Genomic DNA, 21,171 nt, shown 5'->3' with positions numbered 1-21,171 from the left:
CAATCTCGATTTTATGCACCTTTAATGATGATAATATCAAATAATATTCCTCAAGTTGCAGCATTCCATGAGCTGATCCTTACACAGCATTCTCCAGAAGGACATGAAGGCTTTAGCCAATTTCTCATTTGTAAGAGTTAATAAAAGATATAAAGAATGTTTCAGAAGGGAGTAAAGGCTAAATTGTGCATTTGCTCGAGGTGGAAAGAATCCACATATACTTTTCCAAGATCTTTTTGTTTAAAGTGTCGTCATTCTTGCTTGTTATGTTAAAAGTGTTCATCCTCCATTAGTAGAAAGCTTCTAAATGTATTTTCAATGTAAAATGCTCATTTATCTTGTCATCTGTGGCTGTCAGTTTGACACTTTGGTCAGACAGATTTATTTTTGACTCTGAGTAATCTGGTAAATTTAACAGGAAAGCCATCATTTCTGTTATCACTGCAAGGCCGTCATGGCATTTAAATGTAAATAAAAACCTCTAAAAAATAGAGTACGAATTGTGTGACTTCATTTCCTTTACAAGTTAACATGAACAGCTTTGAGTAGAACTTTTCAGCCAATTCTGTAGATTGTTCATAACAAAGGAAGGTTTAATTATTATACAGTATTTTGACCTGTTCATTATTTCTAGTCCTGTAAGTGGGTACTCACAGTGTGACTCGATCCACCATTGAAATCTTGTCCAAAATCTTGTCCCAGTTTAATCCTTTTAATCACAGACCTGCATGTCAATGTCGAGTGCTGCACGTTGAACTTTTGCTCCCAGCTGACGTAATAAGGTCCCTTCTGTGTTCACTCTCTTCACCCATTACATGACAATCATTTCATACTGCACATTGTCTGCTTTCTCCACCATCACGTCCTACCCTTGGCAGCCATAGCAACCAGACCTGTGGACCATTTAATCCTCACATGTCTTCTTATGTGAGGGTGTCTCTCTGGTTTGACCTTGTGCTCAGAAGATTGATAACAAGGTATTTTAATGTCCATGAGCTGGATGGTCATATGTCATGTTGACTTCTGCATCGTTGCCCTTTTCACCTTCTTCGGCTTCAGACTCCAATCATAGTCCCGGCGTGTGTGTTCTGGCAGTCCGCTCGTCGTTTTCAGCACCAGTGCGTCGCCGTGCTACTTTATAGCCTTTCATGTTGATTTGTGCTATTGTGTCCTGCATGCTAATTTTCCTGTCTACTTGTCTGCCTGATATCAAATGTAACCCTCAACATGAGTCAAACTGCCTTCGACTATATGTGATGTGTTTTGAGTCTTCCTTACTGAATGCAAGTTATCTCATCAACACAATGAGTGTAGCCAGTTTAGTTGCAGTAAACGTGCACTGGACTATGTATAAACTATATCCCGGGCCAGCATGGTGTGAATAACATTGCACTACTATCACAGTCAGATTAACAACCGGGCAAAGCTGGCACCTGCCCTGCATGGGACCACAGAGGGCTAACTTTGTGTCACCTGGGTTGATATAATCTAATTCAGGACAATATCCACATATGTGACAAGGACCTTAATGTACTGTTGGTTCTGGTTTATTATATAATCTTGGGTTCTTGTGTCAAAATCAAATCTTAAAGCAGCTATATGGAGACGGGTTTATGGAGACGGGGAGTTTCAGCTCATTGTTTCGCTGTTGACCACAACTTTACTGATTTGGTTCATACTCACTGCTCTCATAGTGTCGTTTTCTGCAGGCAGCTGCCTGCAGAAAAAAAAGCCCTCAAAACCCATGTTCGATACCTGATCAGCACTGAACAGCAGACAGACACAGTTATCCACTAGATGGTGAACATAGTGGAGCATTTAGCAACAAACAACCAGAGCTTAAAGAGAGTGACGAGAGTGGACACAAACTCAGCTCCAAATGAATGATAATGTCAATAACAGCTGGATGTGTAAATATCACAACTGTTTGCTAACAAGTTCACCACGTCAACTTAAACGACGATGATAAGACAATGTTCAAAAAAAGACCTTCATTGTTTTGGTTTTGTGCTTAAATGTTGCTAAACTCCAACAAAGACAGGCTGGTCAACTCAAGGTGGAAAGAGTCTGAATTAATTAACTTAAATAAACGGTATACAAGCTATGGCCTCATGTATAAATCTTACTGATGTAATGAAGTGACTATTAAAAGCTCATGGGACAAGACCCTAAGCTATTCTTTAACAACTTGCTGATATTGATCCCTCGCACACTGCTGCATGCACATCACGTCCTGTGTTAAAGACTGCTGCGGCTGCAGTTCACACGCTTGCCCTGTCCTTCACCGGAGTGATAAGATGAACCACAGGGGAGGGCGTCATAGGTAAACACAACATCGCACTGAATGGGACATTGCTAGTTAAAGTGAAAGGAAAAAATGACATCATCCCTGAGGTCTCCCCTGTGTCTTAAGAAAGAGGCATCATGATAATGGAAACTGGAATAATGTAATGAGCACTGCATGGGGAAAGAAATAACCTACAGGGAAAACCCAGCCTGCATCGATCTGGAGCTCATCTCAAAGACAGTTCAGTCCCAGATGTTTACCACACTGCATGGGAATCATCATTTAACATTATATGTTGCTGTTATGGCTGTGAGCTTCATAACAGAGCACCTGACTATCTGAGGATGAAGTGTAGCCTTATATAGTCTATTACTTATAAATGCTGCGAGGGGCAGGGACACACCCCCTGCTCTGCTGTTTGCGCCCCTCAGATGTACTATCAGATGGCTGCATTTCCTCATCGGTGCGGACCGCACTGATTTCCGGTCATTCTGTGCGTTCTGGTGATCGCTGCCGCTGTGATGAAGAGGATGAGACATGTCCTGTAGCGGATCGCCTCCAAGACCGGACTGTTGAAGACTCCCCTCTTTTCTCTTCGGATCTTTAGAAACCAACAAAAGGTAAAGGAAACTAGCGGCGGCGGGACACCTCAGCCTGCTGGGACAAATGTCTCTGACACAGTGAGGAGATTTGATGATGTTCGGATGAGGCGGATCACACAAACTGCAGCATGTTATTAATCTTCCTGGATATCTATAGAATGTGTGTTTTTTTTTATTTATATGATGCAGAGATTAATTTCGCAAATTCATCAATTGTGTTATGACGACATGTTTTGCTGCCCTTCCATCATCCGTAACCTTTTGACCATATAGGTGCACCCATATCATTGTCAGCCAATTGAATGGGCGTTATCTAAATGCTTCTAACGGGCCACATTGCACCGAGCACGTTGTGAAAGTGAAACTTAATTGTGTGAATTGAAACAGAACAACTTTAGGTTTCGAAAACAAAGCTACCTGGTCAGGTTTAGGAAAAGATTGTGGTGTTGAAAAAAACCAAGTATGCTTGTTATATAACTTATGAATAAATACATTTAATTTAAATAAATCAACATCTGCTTTTGGTTTCACACAGGACCAAGCCCCCAGCCAGGGTCCTGTCTAGATGGTAGCCCTCGATTTTGTAAAACTCTGGCGAGATGGTTGAGGTTAGCGACTCAGGCGGTGAGGCTTACTTGAGTTTTCGCAAGATTTAGCAAATCTAACCGACAAACAACCCCAACGATGAGCTGAAAGCTGAAGCCAATTTGACATAGTGGCCAAAGCGTAGAATTACAACTTCAAGGCCCATCAAGTGTTGCCATTGGGCCCAAAAAGGTGTTCCCATAGACTTACTTCGCAAAAGAGACATCTGGTCCGAGAATGCCGAAGATTCGGGTAATTTTATACCCGGCAATTATGTTTTTTGGGCTTCATGCACCACTGTCCAACTTTCATTGAAGTGAACGGGGCCCCGCCTCTAATGCTGTATTCAGCTCCCTTTATACATTCATGCACAGGACACAAACAGCAGTCTTCAGCGTCAAAGTTCTGTGTTTGTTTCACCCATCCATCTCCCGTTTGTTTCACCCATCCATCGCTCCTGTCATAATTACTACGGTTTCAAGAGGTCGGCGGCATCTTCTTGTATCCGTATTGGTGATCAACTATCTGTGAATCGACGATAACGGCCTTCTGAACCTACTAGTAGGTGTAACAGGCTCCTTCTAACCCATATCTCTGAGGCTGACAGCCACTTATATCCCCCATTCAATCAGCTGATAACATTCAAAGCAGGTGTCTAGTGAAGAGCTTCTGAAATGCACCCCTGGGTGCATTAGAGCATGAGATGCAGTGAGCATTAAGGACAAAATATCTTTCATTTGGATCCTCTGTAAAACAGTGCTGATTTATTGATCTCATTATCCACACAGCTCCACGAATCTCCTCCGAAGACTAGAAGACATCCAGACTGCTATAGTTTATAATCCTGACACGATGGGGGGGTCACTCTGGATTTCCCATGGTGCTACTGAAGCGGTGTTCAGAGGAAGGAGCTTCATCACAGTTCTACCTCTGGCTTTATTGTTGCCAACAGTAAGAGTCAGTGCCCAATTAATAGGAAGCCCTCTGGACTGCAAGACTTGTGTCTGTGCCAGTAACATCGTCAGCTGCTCCAAGATGAATCTAACCAACGTTCCCACCCATCTTCCAGAATATACAGCTGTTCTGGACCTTAGCTTCAACACCATCACCAGGCTACGTGCTGAGTGGACCCCCGTCCCACTCAGCAGACTACACAGCCTGCTTCTCAGCCACAACAGCCTCACCTTCCTCTCCTCTGAGGCCTTTGCGAATGTGAAAAAGCTTCAATACCTGGACCTGTCCTCTAATTGCATCCGCCAGCTGGACGAGTTAATTTTTGAGCCGCTTGAGCACCTGGAGGTGCTGCTGCTTTACAGCAACCGCATCTCTCAGATAGATCGCACTGCCTTCTCTGGTCTCAACAGCCTGCAGAGGCTCTACCTGAGCCACAACCAGATCTCACGCTTCCCCTTGGAGCTGGTGAAGGAACGGAGCCGTCTGGACTCTCTTAGACTGCTGGATGTGTCCTCTAATCGAATCAAAGCCCTTTCCCTCAATGAACTTCAGGCTCTGCCCGCCTGGATCAAGAATGGCCTGTACTTCCATAACAACCCTCTGCCCTGCAGCTGTGAGGTGCATGAAATGGTGGCACGCTGGTACCTCAAGGAGCTCAGCTCTGCCACGGACTTTAGGGGCAGCCACACTTGTGTCTTACCCGGCCAGCAGAAAGAGAAAATTGCCATACTGGATCTGAACAAGGTGTTTTTGAACTGCAGTGAGGTCACGGCTATGGACAGAAAAGCTTTCCTGGAGCAGTTCCTAATCCTGGACTGTGACACCAGGGAGAGGAACATGACAAAGAGCTGGGTGCTACCTGGAAACATCCCAGTACCTCCAGCATACAAGACTGCTTTGATGCGTCCTGAAGATGGCAGTCTCCAGATTGGGCCCCTGAATGTGGAGGACTCTGGGGTCTACACCTGCTATGCCACCAGTGAATCCTTCAATGAGACCCTGTATGTAACTGTAATGGTGTTTAATTCCACAGAGAGTGGGGGGCTGGAGAACCTAAAAACAGCCTACACCACCCTCATAGGATGTCTGTTCAGTTTAGTTATGGTTCTCATCTACCTCTATCTCACACCTTGCCGCTCCGCTTGTTGTCCAGGTCAGGGTCTGGAGAAAAGTGACCCCAGAGACAGCCTCCACTCTTCAACCGTTAGCATATCTCACGCACACGTGGAGACGGGGCAAGAAAGAGGGGATGGCGGAGGCTTCGCCAACAAACATGGCGCCTTTCTGCAACCTAAGGACCAGCTGGAGCAGAACGGGAGGTTGAACCCAATAGGCGAGGAAGACGAGGAGTGGCAGGGGGACAACAGGGAGAGAAGGAGGTCTGACGCAGAGTCTGTCAGCTCTGCGTGCTCCGATACCCCTATGGTGGTGTAAAAGTCAGTGGCATCGCTCGGAGGGTAAGACAGTGAGGTCTCGACCCATGTGGCTGCTACGCAGAGAAATCTATGCTTTGATTCAAGATTCAAAAGTTAAAGCTTTAGTTGTCTTTCACCACTGATGGCATGTACTGTTGATAATAAATATACTGTCAGAGCGATGTCTTGATAAAAAACAATTTAGAAACGCCACAAAACATTCTGATAATGCGGAGAAATGTGGTTAGAATAATTTGTGACTAAAATATTTTAATGATTGCATTTATCTCAGTTGTCGTAGAGGATTGCAATTGTTTGTTATATTACTTCACTTAAATTGTCTTTTAAAAACGGCAACTAATGCTCTTAATATTTTCAATAGTGTCACTATTACAGCAAACTGTTGGCTGGCCCTGCAAGAAATTGCTATGCGCGTAAGAATGCAAGTCCCTCAAAAGAAATAAACAAATAGTAACTCTGAGCACTATTTACTCAGAGAAAACAGCGTGCTACTACTTAAACTGAGGCTGCGCTTTTTAATGCACTGGGGATCATGACACTACAAAGATTGGAAGTTTTGAAGATGTTGGACAAAAGTTGCTACTTGAAAGAGAAGCTCTTTTTATGCAGAGCTTGCAGAGCTCACCTAATTATCACTGCAAGATGTTTAAAATGTATGCTATGTTTTACATTCCGGTTTAGTTTCGTCGGCCTTTACGGGAGATGATACTGTAAGGATTACTCCTATGCAATTAATTTCTGATTTTAGTGTGATTCAATTAATAATACGTGTGTTTGCAGTAACTGAGCTTCTGTTGAGGTGCTTTCTTTTTAATAATTATTTGTAGTCTATTTTAAGTAATTTGGGATTCAGAATCATTAACCCAGCCTTTTGTGATACATCTTACTTTGACTGTAATTCACTTTATTCAGAATTCCTAATTTCTATCAAGAGTTACAGTTGGTACACAAATATTTGGATTTCCTATTTGCAACAAATCTGCTTATTCTAACCATTCAAGGCCTAATTTGCATTTATGCCATTTCTAAAGAGATCTTATTCTCATAACCTGTGGGGTCTGCAGAGATTCACAGTTGGCAGCTGTCCACTGTCAGTGTGGTAGAGTTCAGCCTCTATTTTTCAGTTTGAACTGTTAAGAAAAGCTTAATCATGTTCAGAAATGCTATAACCCCAATTCTAGTTTAGAACAGATACATGAAAAAAAGCACACACAAACAACCCTACTTTCAGACTGCTAACATAAATGTACATCCTGTCACACTGGACTGTTAATAGCAGCCGGGAAGCATCACCCAAGGGAAACAACTGAGAGCGAGTACCATCTACTGAATGCTGTAGTGCCCAACCCTCAACAAATCAGCAAATGCCAGCCAACCAGCCACCAGTCTCATAAACACAGTCAGAAATAGCAACAAGAAGTGCAGCCAGCACGCAGGCCTCCTGACGCAGATAAACTGTAAATGAAAGGTAGCAGTTTTCAAACACGTCTTCTTTCAGTTACATTGCTGAAATACCTTCAAGGTGTTGATTTTAGAGGCTCACATCATAACTAGAACGCTGTCGAACAAAAGCTTGTATATATATATAAAACTAGAAATACAAGGAGATCCGTTCAGATGATGTTTTCACAAACTTAAAGCCCCTCTGGCTCTGTCGCCGATTAATTATTGTCACACAGTTTAAAGTAACACTGCTAATAATAAAATGTAAACATAATTATTCATACTAATAGAATAATAACAAAACACAGTAATACCAGATGATAGATGTAGCAATGCACTGTAAATGTACTTTTATTTGGAAGGAACTGTTACTTTTATCCTGTCACTTCTCATGGTGCTTTTTCAAGACAATTTAGGTGAATCAACGCCTTAATTCAATTTGTCACTGAAAACCACCATGACAGCGTGGTTTATTAGTATGATAACGTAGCTACATCATGAGCACCTTCATTGATTTATGTCTCTCAAAAGGGGAACATTGCTACTGTATGCTAATGTTGTACTTATTTCCTTTGTCCTCTGAAAGTTACTTATAACCAAAGACTGTGTCATAGGTTAGGAATAATAACCTACTTGTTCAGTGTTAGTTATATTGTCATTAGTATGTTGAGGTTACAACTGTATTTATTTAGGCCACAAACGTGTATTTTAATATATGCAATCCTGTATAAGGACTTATTGTATTGTATTATTTGCTATTATATATTGTATATTATTGTACTGTTTCTGTATTTCATAAACTACAAAAATATGTCAACAAAGAGTGAATGATGTCGTTATATTCCTGTAAGGTGAATGCATTGAATCTGTGAAACAGAACTGCAGTCGCAGAAGTTACAGGGATAGTTTGACATGTAGGGAAAGATGCTGAGTCGCTTTCTTGCCGAGAACTAGCTGAGAAGATTGATACCAAGTACACATGTATTTCCCAAAATGACAAACTATTCCTTAAACTCCGGAGTCTCCAGATGCGACAGAACAGATATGATGATGACCTGATTTTGAGATCTGTTTAGTATAAGATCATTTCTCAGCTGGCTGCAGTTTCTGTATCACACTAACGACACAGCCTTGTTTACTTGAGGGTGAAATGGGAGACCTCGCTGGAGCGGAAAGCGTTCACCCGGGGAGTCGTATTTTATTGCACCTGCTGCTCAGACTTACTTTCTTCTGGCGACATTCTATGCTGCTGGCTTTTCACCCTTATTTGGCTTGTGGGTCGAGGATCTTTTTGAGTAGAGTGAGCCCTCTGATCAGTATTACACTGGCCTTCCTGATGTTTGACGTCTAATTTAGGCCTCAGGTTCCAGTGAAAAAAATGTCCTCTTAATGTTGTAGTTGTAGCAAGAAGCATAATCATTGTGTGGAGCATGTGACATCACATTGCTTTACAAGAATGTGCAGAATCATTATTTAGAATTAATTCTTTGTAAAGAAGTCGGTCGATCTTTTCTGACAGACGCCGCAGTGTGAAGCCTCACCTGCAGCCCTGTCCGTGCTCCTCATGTTACCATGTTTACCCACCATACATGCGACACCAGCCAGGTGTGTGTATGGAAAAATGTACTGCAGCACTCTGAGTTTAAAAGTATTTCATTATTAAAATGTAAAATGTAAATAATAACTTAAATAAAAGTGTTCAGGAGGTATGAGAGGGTTAATAATCTGTGTGTTGGTGCACATGTTGAAATGGAAAAGAGCTGAATGACACATGCCCGTAAATCCCAGATTATAATTAGAACAAATGCAGAAAATCTCAGATCACTGAACATCACAGACACAGATAGCATGAATGTAAGCCGGCGCCTGTTGACAATGAATGACGGGCGGTCGGTTCTGTGTTTTAGAGACTGAATTCTAAGTATGATGACTCATCCTCTCCTCAGGCCACTCCCAGGAGAATCACATGAACAGTGAAGGACTCACTGAGTCCTCTGCCATCTAGTGGCCACCAAAGCACAGATCCTTATTGGAGTAAAACATTTGGGTTGATTCTTGCCTTTGCGATATTCTGCGATAGCTGTACAGGCATTTGAGTCCCTGAATTCCTCCCTCACAACAGAGAGATGCTGTCTTTAAGGTCTGAAAGGTAATATTTTATTAGATTCATTCACAAATATGAGTGCTAACATAGGATAGTTTGTTTTGCAGTGAATCATGGTCATAAAAATAAAGTAAATTACTTTAAACTGGCCCAGCTCTTCACATGTATTCACACAGCCTGAGCAAAGCCCACCCTGTTGTTGCTGACGTCGAAGGCAGTGTAGAACTGCCGCATGAAGACCTCACCCAGGATCCAGGTGCCGGATGCAAACCCTGTTCTGCACCCAGACGCAGACTGAGGAGAGTGGACAGAGAGCAGGACTGAAGGCGGCAGATCAGCTTAATCACCTCAGTATGTCTAAATACTAGAATATTAACATAAATCTGCTGAAGCTACTTCTTGAACTGTTAAATTAAATTATTAATTTCTTAAAACATGATTTAATTTACATTGATAAAGCCATTAGTTACAACTATTAACTCTTTAAGTATGCCTTAGAAAGTGGTTAAAACACAAACCTGTACGACGTAGGCAGATGGAGGAAGAGCAAAGCTGTAGCCGTTGATGTTGAACACAATGTCTGGCAAGAGATTTGCGATACCGCAGCTCACTGTAGCCTGAGAGGCAGATAACAACATGTTACCTTTTTTTTAACCCAGAGCGGTTTACTGAAAAATGTAATATAATACAAAACAATAAAAACACTCACATCACCATTCGGATTTGAGGAGGCTCCCAACCAACCGTTGATGTTGTTAATATCTCTGTCAGGGCCAATGATAAGAGAAGTACCAGAGTCCACTGATGCTGCACAACTCCCGGAACATGCAACGGTGTTCCCGTTGATGGTGATGCTGCAACATGAAGGAAGTATCGAAACAAATGCATCCGTTATATACATCAAAGGCAAGAAGAAGACCTCCAAATAAAGTGAATTGTGATGTGGCCATGTTGTTTAAAACACAACAGAGACATTTAAACCGGAAAAGGAGACTACCTTTGTATTTGGATGTTCCAATAGTTAGTGGCCTTATACAGAGGGATCCAGTTCATGGTTCCAGTGTAATATGAGGAATCCATTCCTCCCAGAATCAACACACTGCCCTCTGCAGAACTAGTGGCACAGAGATTTTGTTATAAGGAAATGAGCACTGCACTATTCATGAAAACACCATCCAGCACAAGGAAAACAGTCAGTAGATTTGCAGCATTTTTGTTATTTCCCTGTTCGTGACTCAAATGAGACCTCACCTGCTCATGTACATGGAGAAGATGTTGTGGGGGATTTTGCCCTGGTTCCATAAGTTGTTAAATAAAGGTGTGCCTCCCTCATGGGACAAACCAGGGAAGGCCAAACCAAGAATCCCATCCCAGGGCACAAATTCCAGGAAACCTGACTCTGTTTCAGTGAGGCCAAAGATCTGGTGGTCCACGTAGAGGTCGCTTATCTGATTAGGAAGTGCAAGTTGTAGAATGTTATAGGAAACAGATCACGTACTGCATGGTACATGTACATGGTGGATGTCAGCAGCAGTGGTGGAAGAAGTACTCAGATCCTTTACTTTTGTAAGTGCTGATATATTAATGTAAAAACAAAATTATAAGACTTTACAATTACAGGACTTTAATGAAACCAGGTGAGAAGTTTAGACCTACGCATAGTAACTCATAGACGTCTTACACGTGTCGAGGAGCCCCAACTACAAACTGCTAAAAAGTTATTTTCATGTCAAATATTAATCTGTAAAGTAACTCTCGAACAAATACAGTGCAGTAAAAAGCACAATATTTGAGTAAAATTATATTTTAGTTACTTTCCACCACTGGTCAGCAGTTGGTAAAGAATGCAATGTGAATGTTTTATCCTCACCTTTATGAGTTCATACCCAGTATTCCCTGATATATATCCGCTGTAGTACGAGATGGTGAAAGTCTTAGTGCCGGCCTGAAAGGTGGAGGATGCCGAGCTGTTGAACCTTGAATGTTTGTCTGGTCACAGAAAGAGAGAGAGAAACAGCTGACAGAGAGTTCATCTCGTTACGCGTTGCTTCATACACAAAGACATCTTCTGCTACAAAGACTTCAGAGTGTGCACATACTGTCAATTCAGAAAATATAGGAAGAAGTCATTTTTGTAAAGTAAAATTATGTTTTATCATGAAACTCACCACAAGCAGAGCTGGTGCAGGTCATAGAGGGAACCCACAGGTCAGAGGAACCGGTGTCAAAGAGAACCTTAAAGATCTGAGGTGGAGTCCCGATACCAATCTCTCCATAGTATGTTGTCTTTGCCCAAAATAAGATTATCTAGTTAGTTCGTGTATTTCATGATTGCACCGGGCAGAGTACACAGTGGTATACATGCTACTCACATCTGGGTCGAAGGTCATGGGCACCACACTCTGCTCCTTCGTGGGGAGAAACTTTGCTGCAGGGTTGTGTGGAAACTTCCTCCTGTACTCTTCGAACAGGCCTCTCTCCTCCAGCTCCTGCCTGGCTGACTTCCCTCTCATCAGAGGAATCCTGAACAGGCAGTTCAACAGTTATCTGGACGCACACTCACAGACATTGTTTTGAGAATATGTCAGACCTCACAACTTATCCTAAAAAGGAGTTTCAGCCTGAGTGATTTAGGGAAGTAGGACGGGAAAATAAACGAAAGAGTTCTGAGCTAGAAAAGGTCAAGAGTTTGTCTGGGAGGGGTGGGCTGATCATGAATGCTGGATTTATTAAACGCTTTTATCCAAAGCAATTTACAGTTCGTTTCTCATTCACACACTGATGGCAGCAATGCAAACAGGTGCAGTTGCAGTAACAATAACTAATACTAACTAATGCAGTAACTAATTCAGCATATGGACCAAGTCAGAGTGTCACATGATGAAAATAATTAATCAAGTCAAAGCTTGATGCCTGATCATTTTCATCTTAAAAATTGCTGTTTTAATGTGCATCCAAAATAATTGTAATACCACAAATATGAATACTGCTTTAGGTTGTTTCTAAAGTATTATTTTTGTCTTCATTTGTGTGAATGCATTTCTTTTCAAAATATTAAACCTTTATAAAAGCCATCAAAGAAGTGAAAGAAAGTTATATTTTTGAGACGTGTTTTAAGTTAAATTTTACCTCTAAATTGTCTTAAATTCCTAGCAAAGTTTACCAGGATTTCATTACTTCATCTAACATTTAAAATATTCTTTAAATAAATCTTAGCGAGCATCATCACTCTATTCTGTACTAATCCGCTCTGAATTTCATCACTAACTCTGACATTTTACATCTATTGACATCGAAAAACACCTTCAGCAACAACACTCAAAGATATGGTAAATAGCATGTTTTCATTTGATCATAAGTGACAGTTTGTTGTATATCTTACCTGATAATCCCCTGCGAGACAGCCAAGAAGGTCAGTAAAACAAAGGCAGACTTCATTATTTCTAAAGCGACCCAATGAAGATCTCACAGAAGTGCACGTTGTTTTTATATGGAGGTCAAACTAGACTCAACTCCTCCTTCGTACAGTAACACTCAAAACAGATGAACTGATAAGAAACCACTTTCCAGAGGGCTGAATACGTGAATTCAGATAAAGGAAACAATAGAAGCAGAGTTCTTTTATCCCAATGCCTTTTAATCTAATGTCAATCAATTTAGAGTTATGCAAATAATAGAAGTTTACTCAGTTCTTTAGTTAAAGTAAACTTGGACCAGAAATCCACATTAAAAGTCAACACACTCAGCAGATAATTAAATAAAGTTATGTGTCAACAGTTTGTTTTTTTATATAAATGACAAAAAAATACCTTTCACCTTTTCCATTGACTGTTTCTGTTAATAATTCACTAAAATTAAGATCATATTTAAAAAAAACACAACTAAACTCAAATAGTTTCGAAAACGTCTATTATATTTACAGGCCTGTCTTAAGCCAACGTGTATAAACCTCACTGATGAAAACAAACCTTCAGCATCATGAAACATTTGGTCGTCTGTTAGTCTGTGTGATAAAAGGGAAGTCCGCTTCTGTGTTTCAGTTTCCGGTGGTGGAGAAACGGGCTGTTTGGAGCAAAGTGCTGCAGGAAAAGATCAAACTGATCGAACAAAAAAGGTTTTCATGTGTCAGGCTTTAAGGTGGCATCAAGCTTACTTTAGCAGACAATCGGAGGGTTGAAACATGCATCCTTCATTTGATATGATCAACTAAAAAAGAAAGTTTCATTGGGCACCTTCTGTGTTTTATAAGTGGTGACAGACTGGAGAGCTTTGACCTTTCCCAGACGGCGTTCTGAATGAGTTTCTGTTGACTTTTCTCATCTACTGTGTGCACTTACAGAAAGAAATGTAAACTATTATTGAATACATAAAAGTGTAAAGGTCCCTCTGCGTCATGAAATAGTGGGCTGTCCCATCGAGGAATGTTTCAAGTATTAATGGCTTTTAAAGGATAAAGAGTAAATCCATGTAGACCAAATGTTATTGGCATTAGTGTGAAATAGGTTTAACATTTAAAAATAAAGTTCCTGAGCTGTCAACCTTAAATCAACTGGATAAGCTTATCGCATTACTTTAAGAAAGGAACACTGATACTGTATCATTTCCCCCTGAACGCACGTGTTGTGTTCATGTGCTCTGGTAGTTTAACTCTGCCCTCTAGAGGACAGACAGACTAACAACCAGACAAGAAAATGAAGAAAGACACAACGTCAGAATGTGTTTCAAGAAAAGCTTCTTTTATTCAAGTACAAACGCAGTTTATATAACAACAATAGAATACCAACAGGTTAAATTTGAGAAGTGCATATTTTAAAACATTTAAATTGTACTCACCGAGGCCTCGTTCCTCTTGTCTGATGAGTTCCTTGAGTTAGACTCTTAACTTCAGCGTTCACTAAAGCTGCATAGAGCTCATTCAGTCACACTGCAGGTAATTAAGAGTCTTTTCAAAGAGTTTTCCTCCTTTCTTGTCTCCATACTGAGGTGACGAGACGACCTGAAATACTCAATAATTTCAATTGTGAACAGATCATTTTATTAAGAAAAACGTTTAGGCGCTGGTGGAAAAAAAGGTTAAAAAGAGTGAAGGAAAAGATAGTTTCATCATATTGTGTTCACCATCACATGCTGATCTTTGGGTTAGCGCTACATGTAGGGTGTATATCACACACAGAGCACATTTCTAGTTGATTTTATGAAATACACATTATACATTTGTTTGAAGTGCTCAAATTTTGGAAAGTGTACCTAATTTTGACAACGCAGGTTAATAATACACAGTAAATACACCATAGGTTGTTAGTCTGTGGTATGTTTTAGACTCGTTAAGTTCATTGGCAGCTTTCATGTATAAAACAAGAAAGTCCTTCAGGTTGTTGTGACTGAAGGTAAAGTCAGGGGCGGGACACAGAACAGAGAAGCCGGCGCCGACTGTGTTCACTACACCTTGTACAGCTCGCAGGTTAACTACAGATAAAGCGTGACGTCACTAACTTCTACCGTCTCACTGACCTTTATTGCCCTGATTTCAGTTATCTCGTGCCGACTTCAGTGTTAGCGCTCCGGCTCCTAGTTTCTGTTCTCATGTGACTAAAGGTCATCTAAACCTATCTGACCTCAAAGCTTTTACATCTTTTTCTATTAATGAATTCTCATAACTTTAAATAGCTTAACTTAAACTACTTCTTCCTCACTAGTGCAGTTTTCCTCTGGTCTCTCGTGTCTACACGTCTCCTTGCGCTGCTTCTTATTGACATTCAGCTATGACCGGTGGTGGAAGGTCACATTTCATATCAGACAGATATGGTTACTATGGTGAAGCATCCGATTACTTCTTCCACCACTGACTCGGACTGGATGTGACCAACGCTGCAAAATCATTTGTAATTTGACAAACAGAAGTGTCAGAAAATATACAAATATACGAAGTCCTACGTCGACCCTCATCAGCACCGACTTACAGGATATCTGCTTCAACTAAGACCTCAAAAATGTTGCTGTCCCAACAAAAGCAGTGCATTGTGGGTATTAGTTTTGTATGTAATTCAGGGACATTCATTTAAAAAGGGCCTGGGTGTGTTTGCAGCAGTCTTGCGCACTGAATACGTACCCAGGTCAGTAGTTGAGGTCATCTTGATACTTTACCTGTGCAGCAGGAGCGGGTCCAGCAGGTGAGACTCAAACCTTTTACAGCACCAGAACCGTGGATCCCGGCCGCGGCACCGCGTGGATAGTCGGAGCTGCTCGGCTTCCTCGTGTTTGCAGATGAAGCCGCGATGAGCAGGAACATTCTTGATGATAAACGTCCTGACTCAATGACTTCAGGACACTCTTCCCTTTGCTTTCATATGCAGTTAAGTGTGTTAATCAGATCAACATATCAACAAATTATTTTGAATCCCTTGCACGGGACTGTGGCCAGCTTTTCTCCTCAGTTGCGTTTCATCTTCTCCGGCACTGGATGAGACGTCTGGCCCTGGCACAGAGATCTTCTTCAAAACTCCAATGCTAGAACAACAAGCAACTAGACAAATGAACTCTACTCCTTTCTTGAGCGGCTGCAGACGCTCAAACAATACTCTGTGCTGCTTGGAGCCGGATCACAGACCGAGGGCCTCCGAGCGGCGCCGTGCTTCCACCGAGAGGCTTGTCGCATCGTGATTTTGGCGAAACTTGGCGAGCGGGCGACAAACCAGATGGTTTCTCAGCCACACCTCCGGACAAACGGGCCAGAGGAGGCTGAGGAATGAGCCACATATCTGAAGAGAGAGAGTGACTCTGGGTTTGCCTTTGCAGAAGGACTGAAAAAAAAAAAAAAAAAGCATTCTAGTGTGGCCAATTTCACTTTGAATGAAGCTCCTCACAAAGAAGTCATTCAACAAATGATGATCAACAAAATGAAAACTCAGAAGCGAGAGGCTGACCTCCCATTGCTTCTCTCCTTTCTGCGGGGACGGCTCCTGCTGTCAAAGTGATAAAGCCTTTAGAGTTTGAGAGACAATTCCAAGAACAGAAAAGGTCACAAAAGTCGTCTTCCAAGGCAGTCGTGTTTCCCACGAAAGAGTAAATTTATTGAGACAAAATCTATCAAGTGCTTGTTGCACTTTGACAGTTAGGTATACTTCTTAGGCCCGTGAGCACTGATGTTCTCCATTTCTCTTTCCAGATATCCTGAGTATACAGCACAAATCATTTCTGTTCTCCATTTGAAACACAGTACTCAAATCAAAAGCAGGAAAAACAATTATTAACAGTCCTTTCAGAGGGAGGCGGGGCTAAGGCCACTGGAGAATGGCCTTCTCTCCTCTCATTCGTTCAGAAGTCCACTGAGAGAAGCGCAACGTGTTGATCAGTCATTAGAGATGTGCATGAATAAACCTACATAGAGCCTTTTAATTTATAGGTTATATCATCTTCATAAACAGTACATACTTTGCTGGGGTAGTAATTGTTATTAATGGATTATAACATAAGAAAATTGAAGAATTTGATCAACCAATTACTGTTCAACTAAATTGAATACGATGCCAATAAAAGTACAATATAAAAGGGGCAGACGCAGAAGCAACCCTGTATAATGTGATCAGAAATACAATATATTGTCTCTGCACAGCGTGATTAGTCAGTTGATAGATACTTTATCTGCAACAGTTATGATAATTGGTCAATCAATCAGTTATCTGTTGATATATCTCTGAGTTTTGGACAGTTGGTTGGACAATAAAATGCTATTTGAAGACATTAAAACGTCACCCTTTTTATAGACCAAGTAATAAGAAAAGAACCAGTAGCTTATTCAATAATGAAAATAACCATCAGTTCCAGCACTAAATATTAGTTTATGATGCAATGCAGTTCAATAGCACACCTTGGGGTCGGAAATGAACATAGAGCTTAACATCAGCGCTCTAAATAAAAGTTAAACCAAAACTAAACATAATTAGCTTCATACGGGCAGTGCTCTTTGCAAGGTTGTTGTGTTGAACTGCATTCTGATGTACAGGTGACTGCTGCGTGTGTCCACCCCGACATACATCTACCAATGTCTAGTGGAACCGTCACCGTATGTCACATAGACATCCAGATGTGGCCCAGACAGAAGCATTGATATTAATGTAATCTATTGTACTAAAACCCGTAATGCTGTATTTTAACACAATTTATTTCCACAATTGTCTTTAGCTTTAAGCAGAACTGGCAAAAAGTGCCAAAAATAGAAAAGCTGTTGTATAATGACACTTTGAATCAAAACGTTTACTTGGTCAACAAAAAAGTAATACAGATGCACATCTGGAGTAATCCTATTAATGAGCAATAGTAAAGCTTTAGAGCAAATGGATATACATCCTAAATCATATGCATGAGTTTGATTTCATTTTTTCAAACGCTGACTGCACAAACATCATAGCACTACAAATGTGTCGACACTGGCCGGTTAAATCCATGTGGATTACAGATTAATTTAAAGCAAAATACTCATTGCATTGTATGAAATCATATTGTGTGTCTATTTAAAAGAGATATGGCAAAATATAGCATTGATTCACAGAACTGTAGTTTGCTCTGAATTACTTTAGCAGAGTACCCTTCGAGTAATGTACATTAATCTGATAACTAAAGAGCAGAAAGCAGCGTGTCGTCCGAATTAATAATGAACTGTATCAACTCATCAAAACATTTGAAATTCAACGTGCCTTTCAACTCTATAAACCTTCAACAGGACGAGATACAAGCTACCATGCAGGTTAGGGAATATAAAGTTATCATTAATCATCATTTCCTGTTACTCTGTTATTACTTCTCCCTGTTTTTACAACTCACAGTTTAACAGTTCATGAGTGTGAAAAGAGACATTTAGATTTATTTTTTTTTCCATCATGACCCTCCTCTGATAAAGACCATCACCATGTAGTCATCATCTGATTTGGCAAAGGCTTTGGCGGAGGCATCCACAAACTGCTGTGAGAATTCACACGGGGGGAAAGCGTGCAGGACTCCTCCGTGGTCCTTGCCACGGCTGCCCCCCACGGGGAGGCTGATGATGCCGGCGGCCTCCTTCTGCTTCAGGTAGGACACCAGGTTCTTCAGAGGTCTCTCCGCCGAGCTGTTGTCGTCCTGGATCCCTCCGTCTTCACATTTCCCGGGCACAGCTAGAAGGATGGCGTATCCGCTGGAGCCGGCAGCTTTGATGCGACGTGATACTTCGTCTATCTTGGGTTGGTCCAGTCGCAGGCGCTGGCTGATCTTCAGCTGGGACGCTTGGCCCCCTGTGGAGCCCTGCTGCAGCAGACCAGTAGCCACCGCCAGGTCCCCCTCCAGCAGGTGCAAGGATGTGGGAAAGCTGCTGTTCTTTAGCAGGAGGACGCCCTGCCAGACCTGACTCAGCTTTTGTCCTGCAGCTGCCGGCTTTGACTGCTGTCCAGACTTGGAGGAATAAGAGAAGGGAAGATTTTCTAAGCGATCCTCCTTCTTAGCCGGGCTCTTGGATGAGTCACTCGCTTTGAGTTTGCGGTCCTTCTCCGAGCAGGAGCCTGGCGCAGCCGGGCTAAGCGTTTTTCGCCTCTTGTCTCCAAAGCCAGTGTTCTGGCGCTCTCTGACGGGGGAGTTTCTACCAGAGCGAGACAGGCGTTCGGGGTCACCGTGGCGTGCCCCATCTCGGTTACCTCCTCCAGGGCTGCGCTCTAATGAGTTGCCACGACGGCGCAGACCAAAGTCGATGGTGTCGGGTAAATGCTCCAGCCGACCGCCATCATCCAAATGTCTCCTTTTGCGGCCCAGATCTCTGCCTTGTAAATCACGCTCTATGGGCCAGGCCTCATGGGGACGCCTCTCGAGACGATCTAAGGGATCAAAGCCTGCTCCTCGCATCCTGTCGTGGACGCCCAAGCCGGACCAGTCAGCACCGGTGTACGGGCCCCTGTCTCTGAAGCGAGCAGGAAGTGGAGGAGACCTGTCCCTCACTCTCACAGAGTCTGTAAGGCGGTGGGCAAAGGGCTCAGGAACAAAGTCATAGTGTGGCAGGGGGAGCGGGAGCTGCACGTACTGCTGCTGCTGCTGCTGGTAGCGGTGCTCTGTATCCGCAAAATCCACTCTTAGTCTCCTGTCGGGGCCACCGAGAGGGAAGCCTCTCATGTGAGTACATGCAGCCTGAGCAGCATCCAAACTCTCATACTGGATGTAAGCCCACACTTCACCTTTCCTGTAGTCTATAGTCCTGATGGTACCAAAGCGGTCAAACTCCTTGGCTAGTGCAGCAAGCGGAACCCAGGGTCCGAGGCCCCCCACCCACAGTCTGGTCGTGGGTGTGGGTTTACCATAACCAATTTTAATTGGGTTGTGACCCACCACTTTCCCTGACATCGCTACTTTGGCACGATGAGCCATGTCAAGGTTCTCAAACTTGATGAATCCGTAGGTGTTGCCCTGGCCTCGCACTGCCCGCTTTATATCCACTTCTGTTATCATCCCAAACCTGTCAAACGCCCTCCGCAGGTCGCTCTCCGTCACGCCGACGTCCAGATTGCCCAGAAACAAAGTCCTGTTTGCTCTGTGGTCATCCTCAGGGGTCATCACGTCCTCCTCGCGGAACACAGCACACTCAGGGATGAACGGGGGTCTATTATTCCTGGCATCGTACACTGAAAAATCTCTGTCTCTTTCCAGATCTCTGACGTGAGGAGGTGGTGGAGGTGGAGGAGGAGGAGGAGGAGCAGGGAGACGGCCCAGAGCCAGCTGCTGTAGTCGGTAGTCTCTGAATCCCATAGCAGTGGGAGAAAGGTTCCTCTGAGAGTGGGGGTGCCTGTGTCCTGGAGAGAAACTGTCTTTAGAAACAGGGGAGCGGCTCCTGAGTCTGTTCGTGTAAACCGTCTCTATCTTCAGAGGCCGGTCGTACAGCACCAGCTTGCCGCGTGCGTGTTTGGCTGACCGCGCGTCGTCCGGCCTCCTGAAGTTCACATACGCCACCCTGTCGTCGTTCTCGCGACATATTTTCACACTGACGTCCCCAAACCTCTTAAACTCGTGGAACAACCCATCCTCTATCTCCTCGTCGTTCAGCTGGTTGCCCAGTTCACTTATTTTCAGAGTCTTGTACTCGTTTTCGGGGGTTGACGGAGGCCGCGGGTCGCTGCGTGAAGCGGTCCTGGATGTTTCCGCGTCGACTTCAGCGCCTCCGTACGGCTTGTTCCCCGAAACAACTCCGTAGTCGTAACCGCTACTAGTCCGACTGGTTGAGTTATGTCCGTCTGAATCCCTCATGTCTCTTTTCTCGCTGTGTAAACTTCGCCTGGATGCAGCGCCGTTGCCGTTGTTGCTACCAACTGTCGACAGCGCTCCGCTCTTCTTGCTTCCTCCTCGGTCTCTGCCGTCATCTGGCGCCCGAGAGCGTTTCTTCACCGGGGACCGCTCTTTTCCCTTCATTTCCAGAAAAAAAGCCAATAATCCGCAGTCCACAAGCTTACTTCTTTTAATCTCCTCTCTGGCACTGAAATACGAACGTACTGGTCGTAATTTACGCGGTTTCCACTACACTCTCAAGCTAGCGACATAACCGCCATGTTGGACTACTTTGCACTACTGTACAGGAAGTCCCGCCTACGCGCCTGTAGAAGAAGGTGATTGGCTGAGCGGGTTAGACACACGCGTGAACAGGAAGTCTGCTTGCCTATCATAAACATGGGTGCGGCTCTGCTCTGGGGGGCAGAGTGCAGGCAGGGTTGAATAATTAGTCTGTCAAAGTATTTGTACAGGGTACATTGTGAC

The 21,171-nt window shown here is 43.0% G+C and overlaps 3 protein-coding genes across 3 annotated transcripts; 1 reads left to right on the top strand and 2 right to left on the bottom strand.

Annotated features, from left to right (window-relative positions):
• Positions 1-4,326: 4,326 nt before the first annotated feature.
• Positions 4,327-5,862, top strand: LOC306715480 (amphoterin-induced protein 1-like; the record flags this gene model as incomplete). Its single annotated transcript, XM_079185872.1, has 1 exon — positions 4,327-5,862. The coding sequence occupies one exon, from the start codon at positions 4,327-4,329 to the stop codon at positions 5,860-5,862; it is 1,536 nt and encodes a 511-aa protein (XP_079041998.1).
• A 3,717-nt stretch (positions 5,863-9,579) lies between these two features.
• LOC306694155 (pepsin A-like) lies at positions 9,580-12,849 on the bottom strand (the record flags this gene model as incomplete). The annotated part of the gene is made up of 9 exons (XM_079156886.1): positions 9,580-9,705; positions 9,930-10,028; positions 10,121-10,265; positions 10,409-10,525; positions 10,663-10,859; positions 11,282-11,400; positions 11,580-11,697; positions 11,784-11,934; positions 12,794-12,849. 9 exons carry the CDS (start codon positions 12,847-12,849, stop codon positions 9,580-9,582), a joined length of 1,128 nt encoding a protein of 375 aa, XP_079013012.1.
• A 3,232-nt stretch (positions 12,850-16,081) lies between these two features.
• Positions 16,082-20,967, bottom strand: LOC306715944 (RNA-binding protein 15-like). Its single transcript, XM_079186450.1, has one exon. It carries the CDS (start codon positions 20,827-20,829, stop codon positions 18,286-18,288), a length of 2,544 nt encoding a protein of 847 aa, XP_079042576.1. The 5' UTR covers positions 20,830-20,967; the 3' UTR covers positions 16,082-18,285.
• Positions 20,968-21,171: the final 204 nt, after the last annotated feature.

Source organism: Pholis gunnellus (assembly GCF_910591455.1).
Source record: "Pholis gunnellus genome assembly, chromosome: 3".
Classification (NCBI taxonomy): Eukaryota; Metazoa; Chordata; class Actinopteri; order Perciformes; family Pholidae; genus Pholis; species Pholis gunnellus.
Note: the sequence above shows the minus strand (reverse complement) of the source record. Positions and strands in the feature narration are given on the sequence as shown.

Coding starts and splice junctions, on each gene's coding strand:
- LOC306715944 (XM_079186450.1), bottom strand. CDS start 20,829: ATGAAGGGAAAAGAGCGGTCCCCGGTGAAGAAACGCTCTCGGGCGCCA.